General features: G+C 35.0%; 9 protein-coding genes across 9 annotated transcripts; 3 read left to right on the top strand and 6 right to left on the bottom strand. All coding sequences in view use genetic code 12, as the record gives it.

Annotated features, from left to right (window-relative positions):
- Nucleotides 1–989: 989 nt before the first annotated feature.
- Nucleotides 990–2657, bottom strand: CDC6 (AAA ATPase; the record flags this gene model as incomplete). The annotated part of the gene is made up of 1 exon (XM_001525601.2): nucleotides 990–2657. The coding sequence occupies one exon, from the start codon at nucleotides 2655–2657 to the stop codon at nucleotides 990–992; it is 1668 nt and encodes a 555-aa protein (XP_001525651.2).
- A 1130-nt stretch (nucleotides 2658–3787) lies between these two features.
- On the bottom strand, nucleotides 3788–4144 carry PVL30_003064 (uncharacterized protein; the record flags this gene model as incomplete). Its single annotated transcript, XM_061119429.1, has 1 exon — nucleotides 3788–4144. The coding sequence occupies one exon, from the start codon at nucleotides 4142–4144 to the stop codon at nucleotides 3788–3790; it is 357 nt and encodes a 118-aa protein (XP_060975412.1).
- A 3297-nt stretch (nucleotides 4145–7441) lies between these two features.
- PVL30_003063 (uncharacterized protein) lies at nucleotides 7442–11092 on the top strand (the record flags this gene model as incomplete). The annotated part of the gene is made up of 1 exon (XM_001525600.2): nucleotides 7442–11092. One exon carries the CDS (start codon nucleotides 7442–7444, stop codon nucleotides 11090–11092), a length of 3651 nt encoding a protein of 1216 aa, XP_001525650.2.
- A 396-nt stretch (nucleotides 11093–11488) lies between these two features.
- Nucleotides 11489–12509, top strand: RPB5 (DNA-directed RNA polymerases II 24 kDa polypeptide (RNA polymerase II subunit 5); the record flags this gene model as incomplete). The annotated part of the gene is made up of 2 exons (XM_001525599.2): nucleotides 11489–11563; nucleotides 11940–12509. 2 exons carry the CDS (start codon nucleotides 11489–11491, stop codon nucleotides 12507–12509), a joined length of 645 nt encoding a protein of 214 aa, XP_001525649.2.
- Nucleotides 12510–12869: 360 nt separating this feature from the next.
- RIB7 (2,5-diamino-6-(ribosylamino)-4(3H)-pyrimidinone 5'-phosphate reductase) lies at nucleotides 12870–13607 on the bottom strand (the record flags this gene model as incomplete). The annotated part of the gene is made up of 1 exon (XM_001525598.2): nucleotides 12870–13607. The coding sequence occupies one exon, from the start codon at nucleotides 13605–13607 to the stop codon at nucleotides 12870–12872; it is 738 nt and encodes a 245-aa protein (XP_001525648.2).
- A 574-nt stretch (nucleotides 13608–14181) lies between these two features.
- PVL30_003060 (uncharacterized protein) lies at nucleotides 14182–14565 on the bottom strand (the record flags this gene model as incomplete). Its single annotated transcript, XM_001525597.2, has 1 exon — nucleotides 14182–14565. The coding sequence occupies one exon, from the start codon at nucleotides 14563–14565 to the stop codon at nucleotides 14182–14184; it is 384 nt and encodes a 127-aa protein (XP_001525647.2).
- A 1721-nt stretch (nucleotides 14566–16286) lies between these two features.
- On the top strand, nucleotides 16287–17294 carry ELO2 (Fatty acyl-CoA elongase/Polyunsaturated fatty acid specific elongation enzyme; the record flags this gene model as incomplete). Its single annotated transcript, XM_001525596.2, has 1 exon — nucleotides 16287–17294. The coding sequence occupies one exon, from the start codon at nucleotides 16287–16289 to the stop codon at nucleotides 17292–17294; it is 1008 nt and encodes a 335-aa protein (XP_001525646.2).
- Nucleotides 17295–17469: 175 nt separating this feature from the next.
- Nucleotides 17470–18462, bottom strand: RBK1 (Putative ribokinase; the record flags this gene model as incomplete). Its single annotated transcript, XM_001525594.2, has 1 exon — nucleotides 17470–18462. The coding sequence occupies one exon, from the start codon at nucleotides 18460–18462 to the stop codon at nucleotides 17470–17472; it is 993 nt and encodes a 330-aa protein (XP_001525644.2).
- A 1154-nt stretch (nucleotides 18463–19616) lies between these two features.
- On the bottom strand, nucleotides 19617–21645 carry PVL30_003057 (uncharacterized protein; the record flags this gene model as incomplete). The annotated part of the gene is made up of 2 exons (XM_001525593.2): nucleotides 19617–21409; nucleotides 21642–21645. The coding sequence occupies 2 exons, from the start codon at nucleotides 21643–21645 to the stop codon at nucleotides 19617–19619; spliced, it is 1797 nt and encodes a 598-aa protein (XP_001525643.2).
- Between the last annotated feature and the right edge of the window lie 198 nt (nucleotides 21646–21843).

Here is a 21843-nt window from a genome sequence, read left to right as displayed (position 1 = left end):
GTTGTTGTACTTGTCCTCGATATTATTTTGCTGATGATTGAACTTAAAAAAAAAAAGAAAGGAAATGAAGGCGCTTAGCTGTGTAAATTGTTTGGCTTTGGTTGTTCTTCCCTATTGATATATAGATACGTTTTTCAATATATATATATGTATGTATGTGTGTACTCTAAATTTCTCAAATAAATGCAACAATAGATTAATGAGTCGGATTGTAGAGCTTGTATATTCAAGATTGTTCAATTATATGTAATTCTTTCTCAATTGTGACATATAAATAATAATTATATATATATATATATGGATAAGTCAAAAGATAGGGATGAGTAATTAAAGGTTGTGGAAAACGGTGCAAATGATTGAGTTGAGTTTACTATTAATTGATGCTCTACTCCAGTAGCCAATGATGAGGCTATTAGAAGATGTCTGGTTGGTGTATCAAGCTATAACAATGGATTGATTGTAAAAGAAGTGGGAATTATAATTCTATATTGAAGTTTCTCTCTCACTTTTTTTTTTTCCTTTTCTTTTTCTTCTTTTTCGTTTTTTTCTTTTTTTTTTTTTTTCTTTTCTTCTTCTTCTTCTTTGTTGTTTTGCCTGTTCTCCTTTATTTTTCTATCTTTCTTCTTTTTCTCTTGCGCTTGGTATACTTTCTATCCAATACTTTACAGAAAGGGAAATGTTGAGTGTCGTGTCGTATGATTTGTCTTGTCGAAAAAAACTGCAAGTCTAACAAAACAACAATAATAATAATAATATTAATAATAATAAAGAGAAGGGGAACTTCTCTATATATCCAAACAATAGAGCTGCATTTCACTTGACCAGCGAATCATACAATAGATCCAATAAGGAACTAAAATAAGAAGGAATTGTTGGAGAAGGTTGGAAAAAACAGGGATGTGCCTGATGTAAAAACAAAAGAGAAGTTTTAACTGGAAATTAATAAATATGTATATATATATATTTATATTTATATGTATGCAATTGATTTAATTAACTTTACTATTCAATACTCTATTCAACAATGGCACATTCTTTACTGCGTCGGCAAGTTGTTTATGCTCTATATTCAACTTGATGCATTTCATACCACAGTCATTATTCCCACTAAACCTATTGTTTTTTCGAAGTCTCGCATTGCCACTCTCGGTGGTGCCCAAAATGATGAAATTGCTGCTTTCCAAGACATCCAACATTTCAATAAACTCGCCACGATTCATATCGCCTATGTTCAGCTTCATTTGCAGTTGGCGTTGAAAGTAATCGTATAATGTGTTGATTGTAAGATCAGCTGTGCCTTTTTCCATTGCCAAATTAGATAATTGACAAAGGATGGCTAGTTGTCTCATGTTTAAGTCTTTTGTTGATTTCTGTGAGGAGTATTCTACAAAGATTTTTCCAATGTGCGACATGGACACTTTTTTCAACACTGCTTCTTCCTCTCGGTTTTGCTCTCGGTTTTGGTTTTGCTCTGGGATTTGTGCTTGTCCATCTTGTTTTTCCAATCTTTCTAGTTTTGCATTCCATTGCTGTCTTTTTGTTTCAAGTTCAACAAGCTCGATTGCCTTGTAGCACATATCAAATGCCTTCCTCAAGTCACCCGAGGCAGAGCCAGCTCTTTGACATAAATATTCTAGCGGACGAGGTTGAAACACTTGTACTGGAAGTTGTTGTAATCTGGAGCACACAATTGAGTGGATTTGTTCCCATTTGTAGGCAAAGAATTGCAATACTTTGGGCACAAGGTTATTATTGTATAATCTGGGTAGGAATTTATCACTCAAATCCAAAGTGTTGGAAATGCCAATCAAGGAAACCTTAATTCTTGTTGATGTCAGCATTTGTGAATCTGAGTTTGCAATTTGAAATAATTTGAACAAAACTTGTTGAGAATTAGTTAATAATGCATCCAATTCATCCAATACCAAAATCAAGTGCTCGATACTGGAATTGGTGTCTACCCCCTCGTGAAGTAGCTGGTAAAAATCATCGAAATTCTTTTTCTTCAATACGGATATGCTTAATTTGCCTACAGTGGCACAATATATCTCATGGAAAATCAGTTCAGGGTTTCTCAACATCATGCAATTGATATTAACGATTTTTAATTTTGGAGTGTGATACTGTGGTTGACTCAAGGTTAGGTTAACTTGTGCTGTTTTCCCAGTACCTGGTGGACCAGATATGTATAAACTATTTGATTTTCGTACTTCAATGCTTTGTTGGATAAATTCATTGATGCATTGAGCTTCTTTTTCTCTACCAATCAAGCAGTTTCTGGATAGTGTGTCATGATAGCCTCTTTGGAATAAGCTTTTGGCTTGTGAATAAGGAGATTTGAATGTGTTGAGGGAATTGAATGAGGTGGTTGGAGTCAAGAGTGGTTTAGGAGGAGTACTAGGTACTGATGTGTTTTTGGTGGCGGTGAAGGAGGAAGAGGTAAACACTAGCTTCTTCTTACAAGGTGGAAATTCCTTTTGATTTTCATTATCAACATCGTCATTGTAATCTCGTACTCTTTTGTTTTTTATAGGGGTTTTTGTTGGTGTAGGTGGTAATTGTATTGATTCATTTTTGTTGTTTTTTAAAAAAGTGTTTGATATATCTCTAATCACTCTTTTCTTTGTAGGTGTCGAGGTTGGTGTTAAAGCTGACATTGTTTATACTGAAGTGAGTGGAAAGCGTTGGTGGGAAAATGGTTGATTAAACGATATGTTATTGAATACAGTGTGAAGAAACAAAAAAAAAGAAAATGAAAGAAAAACGATATGATTGATTGAATGAATGTAATTAAATGAATGAATGAAAAAAGAAGGAGAAGTTTAATTGAAGTTGAAGGAAAATTGACAGATCTTAAAATGACATCTACATATCATAACTGGCTGATGCTTTCCATCGGCATCGTCATCTTTAATTTAAATCGTCTCGGGAAAGGAGGTTGTATAGAAACTGACAAGACGCGAAATCTTTTTTTTCAAGTACTTTTGAGAAATAATTTACACCTTATTGTGGAACAATATTGTATTATTAACTGCATATATAGTATATATAGTATATAGCCGTTGGTGTTTAGCCAAATGCAATACAAACTTTTTTTTTTTCTTCCTTTTCTGTGTGCGCGCGTTAATCACACAAAGACTTGTTTTGTTCTTCCTTATTTAATCCCAATTAGGAAAAGTAATTAGTTAATTAACTTTTTCATTTTTTGGCGACAGTCTCAAGTAGTACCTATAGGAAGTATGATGAATATATGTGTATATAATGGGATACAAAATCAACGAGAAGAAAACCGTTTGCCACAAGACTCTAGGTGAATATCTTGTAGAAACAGTCTAGATATTTACTGCAGCATGTTTGTACTTGCTTGTAGTTTTAAAAGTGAAAAAGAAAAAGAAAAGATTGGTAGAGACAATAAACAAACCAAAAATGAGGAGCAGTGTCAAGATTGATAAAGGCTGCTAAAGATTAAAGCTACAAAAAATGTACCTAAAAAGAAACTATGCTTCGTATATTCGTAAAAGAAAGAAAAAAAATTGTAAACTATATTCAATTCATCACTAATCATCACTAATCATCACTTGTCGTCACTAATCATCACTAATCGTCACTAATCATCACTAATCATCAATAAACTCTTGTAAATTCTGTATTCAATAGATGGAAAAAAAAAGGAAAAAATCAAAATCAAAATCAAAGTTAAAGTTAAAAATAAAAAAACATCAAAGGTAAAAGATTGTGTACTTTTTCTTTTTAAAAAAAAAAAAGAAAAAGAAAAACTTCAATCTGCTCAATAATCCTTCTTGATGTACTTAAAGTTTGATTGAAAGTCATTCTTCAACACATTTTTCAAAACTTGATTTTCCTTTAAAATCTCCTTGTTAAACTTCTTCAACTCCAAATTTTCTTGTTGCAAAAATTCCTCAATAACAAGGAGTGCTCTATTTTTGGCTTGCAACTCTTCAACGGATTCAGTCTCCAACTCACTTGCGTGGGTGGCGATATTGTCGATATCGTGCTCTTCCATCAATGCTTCCAAGTCTTCTTGTTGCTCTACATTCAAGATGGTCTCTTTAATGGCATCCTTGTCCATGACTTGAGACAATTTTCTCTTCTTGTCTTGAACGTAGGCGTCTTGATAGTTCATCTTGGACACTGCTTGTAAATTGTGTTTAGATAAGTATATATATTAGTGTAATTTAATGTTGAGGTGAAATAATCACAAAGTTGCAAAATAGGAGTAGGGAGGTAGGAGTACTAGTCTTTTGTTTGTCTATTGTCTTTTAATCTTTTAATTTTTTAATCTTTTTCTTCAATGGTATATGAAAAGAAAAGGAAAAAGGAAATTAATATAAAATAAACAGAAACAGAAACGGTAGAGAATAAGTAAAAGAATAAAGGAATAGAAGTCTTAAACCAGAAAGAAAGAAAGAAAAGGGAAACTAGAAAGAAAGAGAGAAGGAGGGTATTAGCTTTAAACAGTGTGGTGGAAAATGGACGATAAAATTAAAGGTATTTATACCAAGTGAAAAGAAAGCAAGGAGTAAAAAAAAAAAATTAGTTAAAAATTAAGAAAGAGAAAGAGAGGGGTTTTGGTGGTTAATAGTAGTTGGTAATGATTAGTAGTGTACTGTACTGTATTGTGTTGTATATTATGTTGCACTACAAAGGCTACAGTATTCTACATAAGAAGTGGCGCTCTCTCCTTATACTGTTTTTAGAAAAAACAAGGCCATACTAAAGTTGAATAATAAATTATTAAATGGTGGTCACACACACACACCCTTACACACATATATATATATACCAAAAAGCAAGCAAGAAAATATAATATATAATATACACAACACAATATAAATTAAATAGGAGAAGGAGAGAGGGGGGCGAGTGGTAGTAGTGGTAGTAGTGGTAGTCGTGGTGGTGGGTGTTGTTGTTGTTATTGGTTAAAAAAAAAAGAAATACAAAAAGTGGAGTGGAGATCTCACTACACTTTCTACAACTTTCCTTCTCCCCTCCCCCCTCGCCCCCACCCCCCTAAAAAAAAAAAGTAAACAATACAAAAAAATTCGTAGTCAAATGTGGAGTGTGTATTCCCAATTAGGAAACAGCTATTATGCTGTTTTAGCCACCACCCAACATCAGGTGATGGAGATTATTAACAGAGTAAGAAAAATAAGAGAGAGAGAGAGACAAAGAGTCTGAGCAATGGAAATGATATTGCTAAGTTTGTTTGTTGTTTTATTCTTATATTCTTGCTGAGAGTCTATTGTTTTGTAGTTGGCTACTAATTTGCTCTTTAACAAATGAGAAGCACACCAAAGAGGTAACCAGAAGAAGAAGGATGAGGATGAGGAGCAGAATTTCAAATAATATGGGAAAGTGATCAACAAGTAATGATATTATGTGGGGTGAGGAAAGGGGAAAGAGAGAAAAAAAGACTTTAGTCGTTTATAATACATTTGGTAGCATATTATAATAATAATAGTAGTAGTAGTAGTAGTATATTTGTATGTATGTGTGTGTGTGTGTGTGGTATTTCCACAATAGTATCTTACTCTTACTCTCGTACTGTTTGCTTCTCCTCTTTCTCCTTTTTGATTAAATTAAATTTAAATTTGTTGCTGTTGTAGTAGCTGCCATCTATACGGAGAGTTTACACAGAAACTACTTCATCCTTTTACTCTATAACATTATATATACCACATGTTTTATATACTCAGTGAGGATGATCACCTTCACCTACCCACTTACACCAGCAGACAATTAAAAAAAAAAAAGAAAAGAAAATGGAATTTACATTTGAATTAAGAACAAATCAATACAAGTTCTATTCTCTATATTGAACTTTCAATTTTGTTTGTCTAACTTTGTTGCCAATAAAATTATGAAAACATTTAATAAAAAATAAAACATAAATGGAAAAAAAAATATAAGGTAGTGTTAAGTCAAACACAGTCTAAGCTTAGTAGTGTACTTATTACAAAATTAAATCTTATTTTTTATTTCTCTTTATTTTAGGTTTTCTCTCTGAATTTTGCAGAGAGAGAGAAACAACCGTTTGGAACAAAAAGAGTACAATTTATGGCCGTAACTTTGTGTGACATTTTAGTCTGTAAGTTGTAGAGCAATCGGTCAACATACGGACAAAGACGGACAAAGACACGGACAAGGACAAATGACACTTATAAAAATTTTAATATTGTCACCATGTTGACAAAGAAAACAATCCAGTGATTGTTCACTTCCTATTCATACCTTCTCTACTTTGCATATATACATATATATATATATATATATATTATTTAACCAAGTATTGGTTGCAAAAACATTGTATTACCTTTCAATATATATATATCTAGGTATGTTACATTTACAACTTCAACTTTAGTTTGTCGAGAACACCAGTATGTTTACTCGCTCTAAGCAATTGGCCAACTAACCGTGCGCACACTCTTAATTTTACTCTTTACCCTTATGTTTTTTTTGTTTTCATAAAAAAGTGTCGCATAGCACTTGTCACTTGTGACAAGAGTACGACTGCTGAGCATCGGTTTGAGTTCGTGACTTGATAGGCTACATTCCAACTAAGTGTAATTGTCAATGATCGCACCTAAAAAGGTCTCAGTGCTCATAAGTTAAGAGAGTAAATTGTCTCATACAAAGTCACTACTAAGGAGAATCGTGAGAGTATACACTCTGCACGTTCACCTAGTGATTTGTGTTCAATGTAGTTGACCGTATAAATTATGTATTTAACCGATAATTCTATATAATGGTGATAAGTTTATTTTACCACTTCTCGTTCCTATTTGTATTAACTCATCTTGTTTGAAGTTTTCAAGTTTCCCATGTCGTGTAATATTCTCCGAATATTCACTTAGCGGAAACGAGGGCACAGAGCGTCCAGTGTGTGTCGCACTGTGACAAAAAGCACACACTAAATTCTATCTCAATTTCAACCAATTGCAACAGAATTCAAATTGGCTCAATTGAGTTGGATTAACCTGATTTAAACTAAACTAAATTTGAAGATTATGAGTATTTACCCTTGAGTTCCTTTTCCTCCTCCTCCTCTCTCTTTCTCTCTCTTTTATTTTTTGTCCAATTTTTTTTTGTCTTTCTTTTGTCTTTCTTTAACATTAAAGCAAAATTTAGAAATTTTTAAAAAAAATGAGACAAAAAAGAAAAAATGCAAATTGCTCTATCTCCGTTACCCGTTGTCAATGCTCGTTATTCCGTTATAGATCCACGACTGATTGATTTTATTTCACCAAATTGAAATAAGCAAGTGTTGAAAGAAACAGATAGACCAGTCCAACCCACACCAATTGACTATTATATTAAAGTACAACTTCAGACATTTATTTATATCTATACAAGCACACACACACATATACACATATACATATACAAAAGTTTACTCTCTTTCACAAATACCTCGCTCATGTCCACAAGTGTGCTTTCACTCAACGAAACGAGCTCAATTCAATCGAATGCCCACAGTACTCGCTCATATGAACTAAAATCACCATTAAAGACCAAAAAAGGTCTCTCATACGTCATTGGAGATACAAATAACAAAGACAATCACATCTTACCCATAAACACTATACAATACTCACAAACACAACAATCACTATTCACCGGCGGTAGAGACGGTGCAGTTAAAGTATGGCAAGACCCAACAAGTCACAATGATCAAGATCAAAATCAAGATCAATATCAACCTGAATCTCAATCTAATTTCACAGATTCCACATCACTAGACTACAACGACATCGATGAAAGATTACTCCGACTAGAAACCGCAATTTCATCCAACCCATTACCATACAATACTTCTGCATACGACCCCAAGGGATTCAAAATTGTAGGAAATCACAATCTACACTTTGACTGGGTCAATGATCTCCAATTAATCAACCACGAAAGACAACTCGCATCGTGCTCCTCGGACTTGTCAATAAAAATCACCGACTTAACAACTTTAGTCGATAGCACCTCACCACCACCACCAATACAATTACCCAACATACACACAGATTATATCAAAAAACTCTCGTACTCTTCCCAATGTCCCTCACAATTAGTCAGTGCCGGTCTCGATGGCAACATCATCAATTGGGACTTAAACATACTCAGACCTTTACAAATCATAGAGAATCACACTTTAACAAATGTGCCATCATCAATCTACTCATTGGCAAGCAATGACCACAACATTATCTGCACTGGTGGACCCAGCAAAACAATCAATTTGTACGACACAAGAGCATCAACACAATTTATAAGGCAACTCATTGGCCACCAGGATAATATCCGATGCTTACTAATGAATGACAATTTTATCTTGAGCGGCTCATCGGACACAACTATAAAACTATGGGACCTTCGAACCTTTAAAGTTTACAAAAATTTCGATATCCACGACTACCCCGTATGGTCACTAAGCTCAACCGATACCAACTCCCTCAACTTTTTCTACTCGGGAGATGACCATGGAAACATTGTCAAAACAGACTTGTCGAATCTATTTATGAACAACAACAACAAGAACAGCGTGAACAACACCAAAAGCAGCGTGAACAACACTGATGCAGAGACCTACTACTCTAAAACATTCACAACCAGCGAAACAGCAGCACTTGATGAAAAGTTGGGAATCTCTACAGTGGTTTCAAGCAACAACTCACCCATCCTTTCAATATGCCTCGAGTCCCATAATCAAACAATCTTTGCCTCAGATTATAAATCCTTGAATAGATACGTGGCACCAAACACGCAACTTCTCTCCAAATATCAATTTTTGAAGAACTGCGAAGAATACATTGCATCCAAAGATGTACACTTTGGACCAGATGACACGGTGCTAAATGAACTCCATTCTCCAACATCGCCACCAGACGACATAAACTCGCATTTCTGCGATTTGGTAAGTCAACTCTCGTTTGACAATAATACAGTACACGATATTCAAAGCACGTTTTCCCAAAATGCAAATAACAAATATACCGGTACACCACCAACTTTTGACGACCACAATGACGAGCTAGATGATTTGAATGACTCAGACACGGAGGAGTTCCTGTCAATGTTTTTAAATATAGGCGGCGGTCCATCAACAGAGTTTATAAATTGTTACAAACAAGACCACGAGTTTGAAAACCCGCTTAATCTAAACAATACCGAACTGAAAACCACATTTAATGAAACTAATGATACAAATAAAAGCCAAACTCAAACTCAAACTCAAAGCCAAAACCAAAGCCAAAGCCAAACTCAAAGCCAAAACCAAAACCAACGTACGAATGGCAATTACTCACTCAAGCAAACTCAGTTTTTAGATCTCATACCTGTGGAAATACTTCTAAACCCTTTACCAGCAGATCAAATCATTATTATCCCATTCAACTCTCGCGCTACAGCAGAATACGAAATAGTGCCACGAAGCGTGGTCTCGAAAAGATTATTTGACAACAAGCGACAGATTATGGTGTTGTATCTCAATGGAGATATCAAAGTATGGGATATACTCATATGCCGCGAGTTGAAGCATTTGCCTAGTAGACAGGGTAAACTCCTTAATGGCAAAGAGTTGGAAATTCGAACAAAGGAAATGGAAACATTGTTCCAATCCATGCAAAAGTCAGATACATTGAATAACTGGTGCGAAGTAGAGATCAAGGCAGGCAAATTGATGGTCACTATAAGAGAAACATCAGCAATGAATGTAGAAATATATTACGACGATTTAATCAAAGATTACCCATTTCTCGCAGTGGATTCACCTTCTCAAAGGGAAAGACTCGGGAAGCACAATCAAATCAAAGTGACAAATGACGATAGGTTTCATTTAGGGTTGATCTTGTTGAATTCAATCTTTCAAGGTTATACGTTATATGAATGGGTATTTGATGGATTAGTAAGAGACGAAATTCGTAACAATACCCATTCAAAGGTTAGTGGTGGTGCACACAAAACTGCGACTCCAAAATTGGAAGATTTGGATGAAAATGGCAATATGAGCAATATTGCCAATCTTGGTAATTCCGGGACTGGAGCCGGATCTGGATCTGGATCTGGGACTGGAGCTGGAGCTGCGTCCGGGGCTAGTAGTGGCAGCGTTGGCAGCGGTATAAGGCGATTGACTAATTGGGGCAAAAAGTCGCTGCTGAAACGCAATTTACCCACCATGAGTGGGATCTCTAATCAGCATTCACCTGCAACCTCAACAAATACCAGTGTCATCGATGTACCAATATCAGAATCTTCGCCATTGGCTGAGTTTATGAACTTTTCAGAAAAAACATTATCGAGACAAATTGCCGATTATAACGATTCAATAATGAATTTATTACAAACAAATAAAAAGATTTACCAAGATAGATCTAGTGGGATCCACAGCAGTAATAACAACAATAACAATAATAAACTAGTTGATTCGGTTTTGAGAATTGATCATGTCAACCCCCGGCTCAATGACAATTTAGATGATGATGAACTTAAATATTACCCCGTGATCCCAACTGCAGAGTTACCTCAGGATATGAATATAATTGTGTTTGAACATTCACCCGAGTTGGGCAATTATCGTGATCTCTTCTGCTTCAATGTCGGCGAAGTAAGCAAACTCGCCACCAGCAAGGTTCCAAACTTGCAGTTGATTAATGACCTACGAAGTATTGTACCACGTTGGGTAGGACAACCAATACTTTATAGTAGATACAATATTAAGGAGCCACCCAAAATCACGTTCCAGTTAATCGAGACGGATTATTTACATCTTCCACCACATGTGAGGATAGGAGGTAGGTCGCAAAGAAAAGTTAAGTCACTCCCGGCATTGGAAAGCAGTATCAAGCTTACTTCGCATAGCATGTTGCGTGTCTCAAAGATCCTCCACTTTCTTACTGATAAGTTTGAAAGTAGTACCAAGGAGATGCGCGATAAGAAATTGAAGCCTACAGATTGGCTAGTTTTGGAATGCCGCGGTCAAGAATTGAGTAACAGTATGACCTTGCAAACCATCAAGACCAAGATATGGAAGAGCAGTACTGATATTGAATTGAGGTACCGAAGAAAGTTTGATCAGTAATTTTAAGTAGATCTATTAAAAGAATGGTATACTAAGCGAGTAGGACTAATAAACTTCTAAGGTGCAAACAAACTCTTGTACCAATTTACACGACCGTAATTCAGCTAGTATCTATTTTTTTCTACGCAGAAGGATTTTGTTTTCCTCTCATTTTCTCGCTTCCTTTTATGTGTACATAAATATATGTATATATATTATTTTTTTTTTTTACTTTTTTTTTTTTGCGTCTCTTCTCTTCCATCAACGACACTGAAAAATATCCATGACACAAGAGTTTGAAAGAGAGCTGAGGCACACTCATTGGGATCAACAAAACTGATATCAGATAAACATCTTCTTCCTACAAACTACTAGTTTCCCGTACTTAATACAAACCACAATAGATATACAATCACAATGGATGACAACGACAGGGCCATTTCTCGTCTTTTCAGGACGTTCAAAACAGTGAAGGAAATGGTTAGGGATAGAGTATGTTTCAATTTGTCTTTGCCTTGCCTTGCTTTGCTTTTCTTTTTTATTTTCCTTTCTGCTGTTTTCTTTTCCACATCTTTTTTTATATGTTCTTTTATTTGACAATGCAAGTATACTCATCAAGTATACGTTGCATTTCTACCGACTTTTTTTTTTTGTTATTGCTTCCATGAATTTGGCTTTCAGCTTTTTTGACAGTGACTAAGGGATATAGGAGATGAGAAATACACCCTTGAGCAAAACAAAACAGAACAAAAGGAAAGAAAAGAAAACAAGACAAAACAAAACAAAACAGAAGAGGGCCGTTTTGAATGCAGCCTTTATGTGTTATCCCTTTATAGTATAGTTTCTTTTACTAACAACACACTCCTAGGGCTACTATATATCCCAAGAGGAACTCGATATGACATTGGAAGAATTCCGTGCAAAAGTTTGTGACTCGATGGGTTACCCACAACGTAAACTCATGTGTTTCCAAGCTACACCTACTGCGGAGCAATTGGACAAATTTCCTGAAATGGGTTCACTTTGGGTTGAGTTTTGCGATGAACCTTCAGTTGGTATCAAGACGATGAGAAACTTTTGTATACATATTAGTGAAAAGAATTTTCAAGTTGGTATTTTCATTTATCAAAATAGCATTACACCAAGTGCGAACAAGTTGATCCCCACTGTGCAGCCAGCTAGTATTGAGACATTCCAAGAGACGGATTTGATTGTCAATATCACGCATCACGAATTAGTACCCAAACATATCAAATTGAATAGAGAGGAGAAGAAGGAATTGTTGGAGAGATATAGGTTGAAAGAGTCGCAGTTGCCAAGAATACAGAGGGAGGACCCAGTGGCTAGATACTTGGGGTTGAAGAGAGGCGAGGTTGTTAAAATCATTAGAAGATCGGAAACGTCAGGACGATATGCATCATACAGAATTTGTTTGTAAGCGTTGAAGTAAAAAGAAAAGTTGATTCAAGCACAATAGTAATAATAATAAGGAAAAAAAAAAAGAAAAGAAAAGAACAGTAAAGTGGTGTAAACCATCTACTATGTACAATTAGACCAATATATATATATGTATATATATAACGCATTTGATTAAAAAGATTAGTTTTAAAATTCTAAATGTATTATATGGAAATAAAATCTACAACACCTCATGTTCTTCGAAACCTGAAACCAAAAAAAGTAAAAGATATTTTACAATATAAAGAACGCAATAGAGTTGTGGCTCGATGTTTGTATACATTTAACAGGTTTCTATAATTATATAAATTGAGCCAAAATAGTTTGATTAGCTGTTATGTTACAGTATATGCGCACACATCACGCTGTCTTGGATGCCCGACCACCAGGATATATTTTGGAGTCTTACTTCCTTTGATGGAGAGACCTCAACGCCTTCTTTTCCCAAAAACACTGGCGCAACTGTAATAATAAGACTATCAACGAGATCACGATTAAGTAAAAGCTCGTTGATGATAGTAGCCCCACCTTCCACCATTATCGTTTTCAATCCATTTTTGTATAGTTTGTCAAATATTAGCTGCCAATTGCTCATTCTTTTTTCAATCAAGGGTAGTGCAATATACTCGCCTCCCAATGCATTCAATTCTGTTGCGTCCTCATCATTTTTGCTTTCTCCTAGTTGCACCAGCTCATCAACTATGATAATTGGTGCCAATCCTTTGCCATCTTTGCAAATCTTGCACAATTGAGAATTTGCGAAATTCCATTTCCTATATGGGTCAAGAACCACGGGTCGGATCCGCAGCTCATTCCCATATCGACAATTCAATTTTGGATCGTCTGCTTGTACAGTATTAACTCCTACTAGGATTGCATCATGTTTTGATCGTAAATAGTGGGTCATTGTTTTGGTCTCTAAATGTGAAAGTTTGGTTTGTACACCAACTTTGGCTGCAATTCTCGAATCTAATGATTGTGCATATGTAAGAGTTACAAACGGGCCATTGTGCTTTTCTGCTGGAAGGTATGACTCTAAAAATGGAACTAGTGACTCTGGTAATGGAATTAGTGACATAACGATAACTTTCAAATTAAAAAGAAAATCAAAAAAGTCAAGTATGCCTCTGTAAAAATCCTAAGATTGTCGTGAGAAGCTCAATACAGTTCGACAATGCCAGATAGTCTTGAGTCTTTACTTTTGTACTTTCTGTGATTTACTTTTCCCGTTATTTGATTTAATTTAATTTGGTTTGGTTTGGTTCGGTTCTGGGTATTTTCTTTAGTGCGTGAATTTGATTTTTTCCACTTACAAAATTTTATATATATACATATATATATATATATTAATATTTTATTTATTCTTTCAAGAATCTTGATGAACCCTTGCTTGTTGAGATTCACTCATTGGCTTTTGATATATATATATATTGGTTGTTGAGATGATAGACAAAACTTGTTCCAAAATTACCTTTATATGACTTGTGCTATTAAGATGCTTATAATTTGTTATGCGTTTTTCTTTTCTTATTTCTGGGTTCTATTCTAACTTCTTTTTAGGGGTTCTTTCTAGGGCATTTCAGGTTTTACCTAGGGAATTTTTTTTTTTTTTGTTTTTTCTTTTGGCAATTACAATTACAATTGCAATGGCTTTATCTTGAATGGTCTCTTAAGAATCTTGCCCTTTCGCGTTGCTTCCAGTTCTCGTACTCCAACTCTGGATCCAAATCGTCAGTATCATCGACTTGATGGATGTCACTCTCCTTGCTGTCCTCTGTTTTCTCCTCTCCCTTCTCTTGTATATTGTCTAGTCGAGACAAGAGAGCTGCTCTTTTGCGCTCGTCACTCGTTTCGTCAGAGGTACCATTGCCGGAAGTATTAGGTCCAGCTGTTGTCTTGTCTTTTCTCTTTGAAATGAACTTGGGGGTAACACGCACTTCTTCTTCTTCTTCTTCTTCTTCTTCCTCCGACGACGACCATTCGTCGTTAGAAGAATCAGACTGACTTGCGGAGGAATCTCGAGAGGATAAGGACATTTGTAAATCTGTTGCTAAACTTGTAGAATGTTGTTTGTAGGAGCAGAGACAAAGGAAATGATATATTGAAGGAGTTGTAGTGGGTGTAAGAAATTTGCTACTACTTATTGTTTTGTATTTTGCACGTGAGACCAATATGTACTGTTTCTCTTTTCATCCATCCTCATCCACATACTTTGCACTTCCCAGCAATATTTCCCCACCCACTCTGTATTTTCATTTCCATTTCCATTTTCACTTATAATTTTTTTCTTCATTTTACTCAAGAAGAAAGTTTTTAATTAAAAATTTTTGATTAATAAAAAGATTTTGTCAAGAGTTTGTCAAGATTTTGTCAAGATTTTGCGGCATTACAATTGATCTGAATTTAGTACACCGTAGTTTTGGTTCAGAGTCAACGCGGTCCTCGTCATGTTAGAGTAACATCCTTGACTAAGAGTCATTATAGACCCAACAATTTTTTTCAGTTTACAAAAGTAATAAAGCCAAAAGCCAAAAGTCAAAAGTCAAAACTAGCACCAAAACCAATTCTAAAACCATAGCCAGATTTCGAAATTAAAGGGGACAACTGTGAATATAAAGAAACTCAAAAAAAAAAAATTCGAAAAAAAAAAATATAGGGGAGTAGCACTATAAGAGAAGATCTATAGTTAATACACTTCCTCTATTCTTCTTGAGAAGACGAAAAATAATAAAATAAAAAACAACATTTGTTAAAAAAAACAATTCACTTCTTATACAAAGTCCTCTTTAGTTATAGCATACGATGAGGCTTTGTTTATTGTATTGAATTTGAGCATCAATCAGCTGCTGATACTTTTGTTTTTATCAATAAATATTTTCCTCGGTTATACCAAAGAGAAATATGGAAGAGATTGTTTTTTCGGATTTATATTCTGTACGGATATAGACTAACTAACAGGATGACCACTTGAACCTTCCTTGCTTCACCGCTCGAATTCCTTTCACCCCCCCTTTTTTTTCTTTCTTCTTTGCATTTCTCATCATTAATCTCTCTCTCTCTCTCTTTCTCTAACAATACAGCCGCTTGAACAATTTCAAACCTTTAGGACTGCACGTGTCGATTGTTGTTTTCTTTTATTTCGTCTACCAATTGTTCTCCATCCTGTTGTTCACTCCTCACATGTTGTCTCTCGCTCTGAAACTCTCTAAGTCTGAGTCTGTTGTATTTTTTTTATTTTATTTTTTTATTTTTATTTTCCTTTCTCCTCATCCCCTCCTCCTCCTCCTGCATTTTTGTGGTCTTCAACATTTCTTTTTTTTTTTATTTTTTATTTTTTATTTTATTTTTCTTTGGCTTCCTCTGCTCTTTCTTTCACGTCTTCGCGTTTTTTGAGCAACAATAACAATCAACAGTCAATAGTAAAAAAAAAAAGAAAGAAAGAAAGAAAAGAAAAATTTAAACAAACAAACAAACAAAGAAACAACCATACTCTTTTCTCTTGCAAATAGGGGAACTCACTATTAGGCTTGATCAAAAAATAAATAGAGAATTGGAAAAAGAGACAAAAACAGCAAAGGAGAAAGTATTTTTTTTTTCAATTTTTGTAACATCTTTTCCATATATATATATATATACCAATCTCCATCCTCATCGTTGTTACTACCATCAGTAGCGTCTACGATTTTGTTTTGCTAACATTTAGTTTCCACAAACATTTCACTTATTTATTCATACCTTGTATATCACTTTTACAAGAATGACGTTTCCAACTCCCTCTTGGGACACTCCATTTGGTGTCAAGCTTTGGCCAATCTTTAACGAGTTGGTTTCAAAGGCCACTGGTGACAGATTTGTTCCATCCAAATTCCAGTTTGTAGAAGGCGAATTACCGTTTTCGACATTCCCACCAGTTGCATTGGCAATCACAACTTACTACATTGTTATTTTTGGTGGTAACTACATCTTTAAAAAATTTGGTATCAAACCTTTTGTGCTAAACGGGTTGTTCCAAATCCATAACCTTTTTTTGACCACATTGTCCTTGACCTTGTTGACATTGATGGTTGAACAATTAGTGCCAATGATCTACCATCATGGCATCTTTTACGCCATTTGCTCAACAAATGCATGGACTCAGGAATTGGTTTGTCTCTACTACTTGAACTACATCACCAAATTTCTCGAATTTATCGACACCGTTTTCCTCGTTGTTAAGCAAAAGAAATTGACATTCTTGCACACTTACCACCACGGCGCTACCGCATTATTGTGCTACACCCAATTGATTGGTGTTACCTCGATTTCATGGGTGCCAATCTCATTGAACTTGGGTGTACACGTTGTTATGTACTGGTACTACTTCCTCGCTGCAAGAGGTATTAGAGTTTGGTGGAAAGAATGGGTCACACGTTTCCAAATCATCCAATTTGTCTTGGACTTGGGCTTTGTCTACTTTGCTTCATACCAAAAGATTGTCTTTACTTACTTTGGTAAACACGCACACTTGTTGCCTGTTTGCGGCGACTGTGCTGGTACAATGTTGGCAGCCTATTCGGGATGTGCCATTTTGTCATCCTACTTGGTCTTGTTCATTGCATTCTACATCGATGTATACAGAAAAAGCCTGTCAAAGAAGGCAAAAATTGTCAAGTCGGTCAAAGGCGGTGTTGCAGCTCAAGTCAATGAGTATGTGTATGTAAGCGGCCGTAGTGCTACCCCAGTTCCTGCTCCAGAAGTTGGCGGTGCACGTCAAAGAAAGGCCTAGTCCGGCCAGATGTATTTGTGCATAGACATATGTATATGCATAAATATATATATATGTATATGTACGCGTAGATTAGATAGATACAGCCGTTCAATTGATTTGCTTTTAATGTTTTCTTTTTCCACTTTATTCTCTTTTTTTTTATTTATCTTTTCTTTTGCTCATCAGCGAATAATTATTCACCAAGTAATTGTATCACGTCTTTATGCTCTGGTATACCTTCAGCTGCGCCCTTTTTCTGGATCGCTAAACTACTAGCAGCAGTAGCGAATTCAACTGCTTGTGCTAAAGTTTTGCCAAGGGCCAAGTTTGAAACGAGTCCACCAAAAAATGTATCTCCAGCACCAGTGGTATCAACCACATTATCAACTTTTCTGCTCTTCACAAATTGAGGCTCGTCCAATTGTGCATCGTAATATATACATCCTTTACTTCCCAAAGTAATAACCACTGTTTTCAAATTATTTTGATTCAAAAGCTTCTGTATTTCAACAGCTAACGTCTTCACACCTTCCATACTATCAACCAAGTCCAAATCAGGTAAAAGCAATTTGGCAACATCCTGTGCTTCGCCCTCATTAACAATAAGCAAATCAATTTTCGACCAGATATCTCGTGTTACTAATTCTGGTCGATATGGTGAAGGATTATAGGCTATATTGATACTGGGTTTGTTTGTTTTTAGCCACGAAATACTCTTTGCAGTATCAGGGTACTCATTCTGCAAAACAACATATTCATTCTTATCCTCCTTGTCCAGTTCAAAGATGGACTTGTATTCTTCATCACTAGGTTTCAAGTGTCCATTGGCTCCCGCAGTAATCAATATCCTATTCTCCCCTGACTCCTCCTCAACAAGAATAGTTGCTACACCAGATGATTCACCTCCAATCGTCTTGACATTGGATACATCTACACCAGAGTCAACAAGACACTGCCTGAGACTTTTTCCAAAATCATCAGCTCCAACGCAACCAATCATACGGGATTGCACGTGGCCCAGAGGAGGCGATAATCTCGCAACCGCAACAGCCTCGTTCAATCCTTTGCCTCCCATGTGTGTTTCAAATGAGTTTGCTTGGATCGTCTCACCTGCTTTAGGTACTTTTTTTGTGAATGTGACTAAATCATAGTTCAATGATCCAATGATAGTAACTGTTTTAGACATATTTTGTACAATGTGAATTATTTAGTCGAATACCGTCAAGGCAAAGTAAAGTAAAGTAAAGCAATGAAGAGTAACTTGAAAATGTTAAATGGAAGAAGGTAAAATAAAAAAGCAAAAAAGTGAAAAAAATAGAGAATGAAAAAAAAAATTATGAGATTTTAAGAATAAAACGAAAAATAAATGGTACAGCAAAAGCTTGCAAAAGGTGGGGGAACAAAAAAAATATAGACGGAATACTCAGTAGATTAACCGAGACTCTCTGAGTATGCGGCGGCTTTTGTCTGTTCCATGATATCGCTACCAAATTCAATCTAAAATTAGCAAGTATAGGCTATTCCCACAAACCAACAGCTTACATTTTTTTCTTATATTTGTTCAATAAAGTCTTCAACCATTGCTAATGGTCATGTGACTATAAAATAAAAGGTTGACCAAATTTTGTTTTTGTTTTTGTTTTTTGTTTTCATTTTCTTACTGGTGAAAAATCTAGCTTAGCATTTGACTCACTTCGGTCAATCGTTTGTCCTTTAAATATCTACCGATTCATCAATTAAATCCTTGAGTAGACAACAGACTTAGCCTATTTTTCCTTTTTTCCTTCTTTCTTTCTTTCTTCTCATTTTCCTTTCCTTTTCTTTTGTTTTCAGCCTATTTGTCATCCTATTCAAAATACTCGAGTTTCCATAGCTATATAAAATCTTTGGTAGTCTAACCGCTACCACCAAAACACTTTTGAATAAAACTTCTTCTACAGCTAGTACTATAAAGTTTAATAAAATTGTCAGCAAAAACAGACGCATAGCATTGACTCGATTATATATAGCTATAGATGTATTATATATATATAAATTATATATATAAATATCTGATGAACAAAACAAGAAAACAAACAAAAAAAAAAAACGAAAAGAACAAAAATTTCAAAAGTGAAATAAAATCCAGGAATTGCAAATAACCACTCTTCATAGTTAAATTGTACTTCTCCACAATATACGTGAATAGTGTTACTATTTGTAAAAGCGTCAGTCAATGCAAGTAGAAAACTTTCGATACAAAATACTTGGTGAGCAGCATAATAACATTAAATGAAATATTTGGTCGTTTTCATATTTTGAAAGTAATAAATGGCACAATTTATGTTACTATTCAGGCATTCAAGAAGTTATTTCCTGTATGTAGCTTCTAAAGTCCGGGTCTATATCGAGAAATACTTCTAAAGGTATATCAATCAATGTGTTTCCATAAACTGAATCGTCCAAACTTCTTTCTTTATATTTCGATTCATAATAACCGGCATATTTCCATCCAGAAGGCCCAGGATTACCTTTAGTTGACACTAATTCCAAACCTTCAAGAACCTTGCCCCAAGTTATAGGTTCTACAAATTCGGGAACTTCATCACTCGTCGTAAATGAATCCGAAAAGCCTAATGCATCACCCTTTAAGGCTCCCAAATTCATTTTCGGTAAGTTTCTCAAATTTGTAGTTACCGCAGCAGGCAAAGTTTCTGATTCCTGTTTTGATATATGTGACACATTAGTTGCGTCTTCTTTACAAACTTGTAGGTCATTGAGTGCAGCCGCCACATTTCTCAATGGTGGATTGACTTGAATTCTCCCAGCTTTCAAAATATCTCGGTTTGTGTTTCTAGTAGTTATTGGCATTGGTTCTTCGCCGGTTCCTCTCAAGATCAACAATTTTTTATCAAAATCTTTTCTGTGGCTACTTGAGTTCAGATTTTCCAGGAATTTTTTCATGGGACTAGAGATGGCGGTTTTCAGTGTGGTTGGTTCGTTAATTGGTACTCTCAGTTTCCTATTTTGAACGAGGTTGGATCTTTCAGCACAATTCAATTTCACTATCTTTTCTTTTTCATCCGTATCCCCAACACTTGAACTTTCCTTGTTGGTTTCATTTTCTAATTCATTGTACACTGTTGAGTTTTTCTTCTTTGTAAAAAGTTCCGGATATTTATCAATCATGTTTTCACCCTTGCCAATCTTCAACATGTTATTGTCCAAAGTACAAACTTTTCCATTTTCAATGACAATGGATCCACGTCTCTTTGCATTCTTTAATTTAAAACAATTTCTCAAATCATGTCCAAACTTTCCACAGACTATACATGTTTTCTTTGTATTTTCACTTCTCGTAGTTTTCTTGGACTTTGGTGAGGTCTTTCTTTCACTAATCATTGAAGTTTTGGATGTGTATGTAACATCTACAGCTTTCCAAATATCAGTATATGAAATAGGATAAGCATCTTTCATTAGACTTTGATAGCTACTAGTTTTGATAACTGAAAGGTAGTATCTAATGGGTGCTCCTTGCAAGTAGCTAGTTTTCTTTTCATACTTTTCATTATAACTCACCAATGGTATAGCATTATCCACGAGCATTATTATTTGATCCATGATCCCTTCAAGATTCTTAAAAAGCAATTTAAACAATTTAACCCAATCCGGTTTGGAAAGGTTATGCATGGTACTATATTCCAAATGGTAATTTAAAGTAAGGGAAATGATAATCATAGTAACCTTTAAATCAAAACCAGATTTAATTGTGTTCTTAATCTCGGCAATGACGTCAGTATATTGGTTACCCAGATGATTATCAACGACACCTTCTGGAATAAGGGGATATTTTGTAGGCTCCACGCCTAAAGACCTTGTCAGTGATGTTATATCGACAACAGACGAAAAATCTACCAGTGTACTCGTTTGTTCAGAAATGGCTTCCATTTCACTATTGTCGTTCAATAACTGATCACAATTTGGTTTCAAGACTTGAGATGGTACCTCTGAGGAATGTATCCTATCAGTTTCAAAATTTTCTAAACTTGATTCGTCAACTGCCAAATCATTTTGAGTAGTGAAATTGTTGGCGCCCGTCATTAATGAACCGGTCTTAGTAGCAACAACAATAGTATTAGCAGTATTAGCAATAACTATAGAAGTAGTAGTAGTAAGATTAATTGAAACTTTTGATGTAATAAGATTACCTATCTTTTGATAGAATCAAAAGATTCGACGGAACTAAAGACAAAAAAAAAGAAAACAATCAGGGGTTAGTATCCTGATATTGACAAGCAAAATCAGCACATTTGTAAAATTCATTTAATATGTGTTCAAAATAGGACCATTAATTAATTGCAATTTATTATAGTTTGATTTTCGCACCCATTCTATTATATATATTTTCTTTTTTTAGAAATTTCTATTGTTATTAAGAATTATTGGTTTCTTCATTTTTTATTTCTTTCTGTAATTGTTTGGAAACCTTCATGTGATCCTTCATGCGATCAAGCAATTAACCGCTTTCTTAGACGAGGCTTAATTGCAAGAAGGGATATAGAGCCATACTTGCACCTACTCACACAAG

Source organism: Lodderomyces elongisporus, chromosome 3 (assembly GCF_030384665.1).
Source record: "Lodderomyces elongisporus chromosome 3, complete sequence".
Taxonomy (NCBI): Eukaryota; Fungi; Ascomycota; class Pichiomycetes; order Serinales; family Debaryomycetaceae; genus Lodderomyces; species Lodderomyces elongisporus.
Note: the sequence above shows the minus strand (reverse complement) of the source record. Positions and strands in the feature narration are given on the sequence as shown.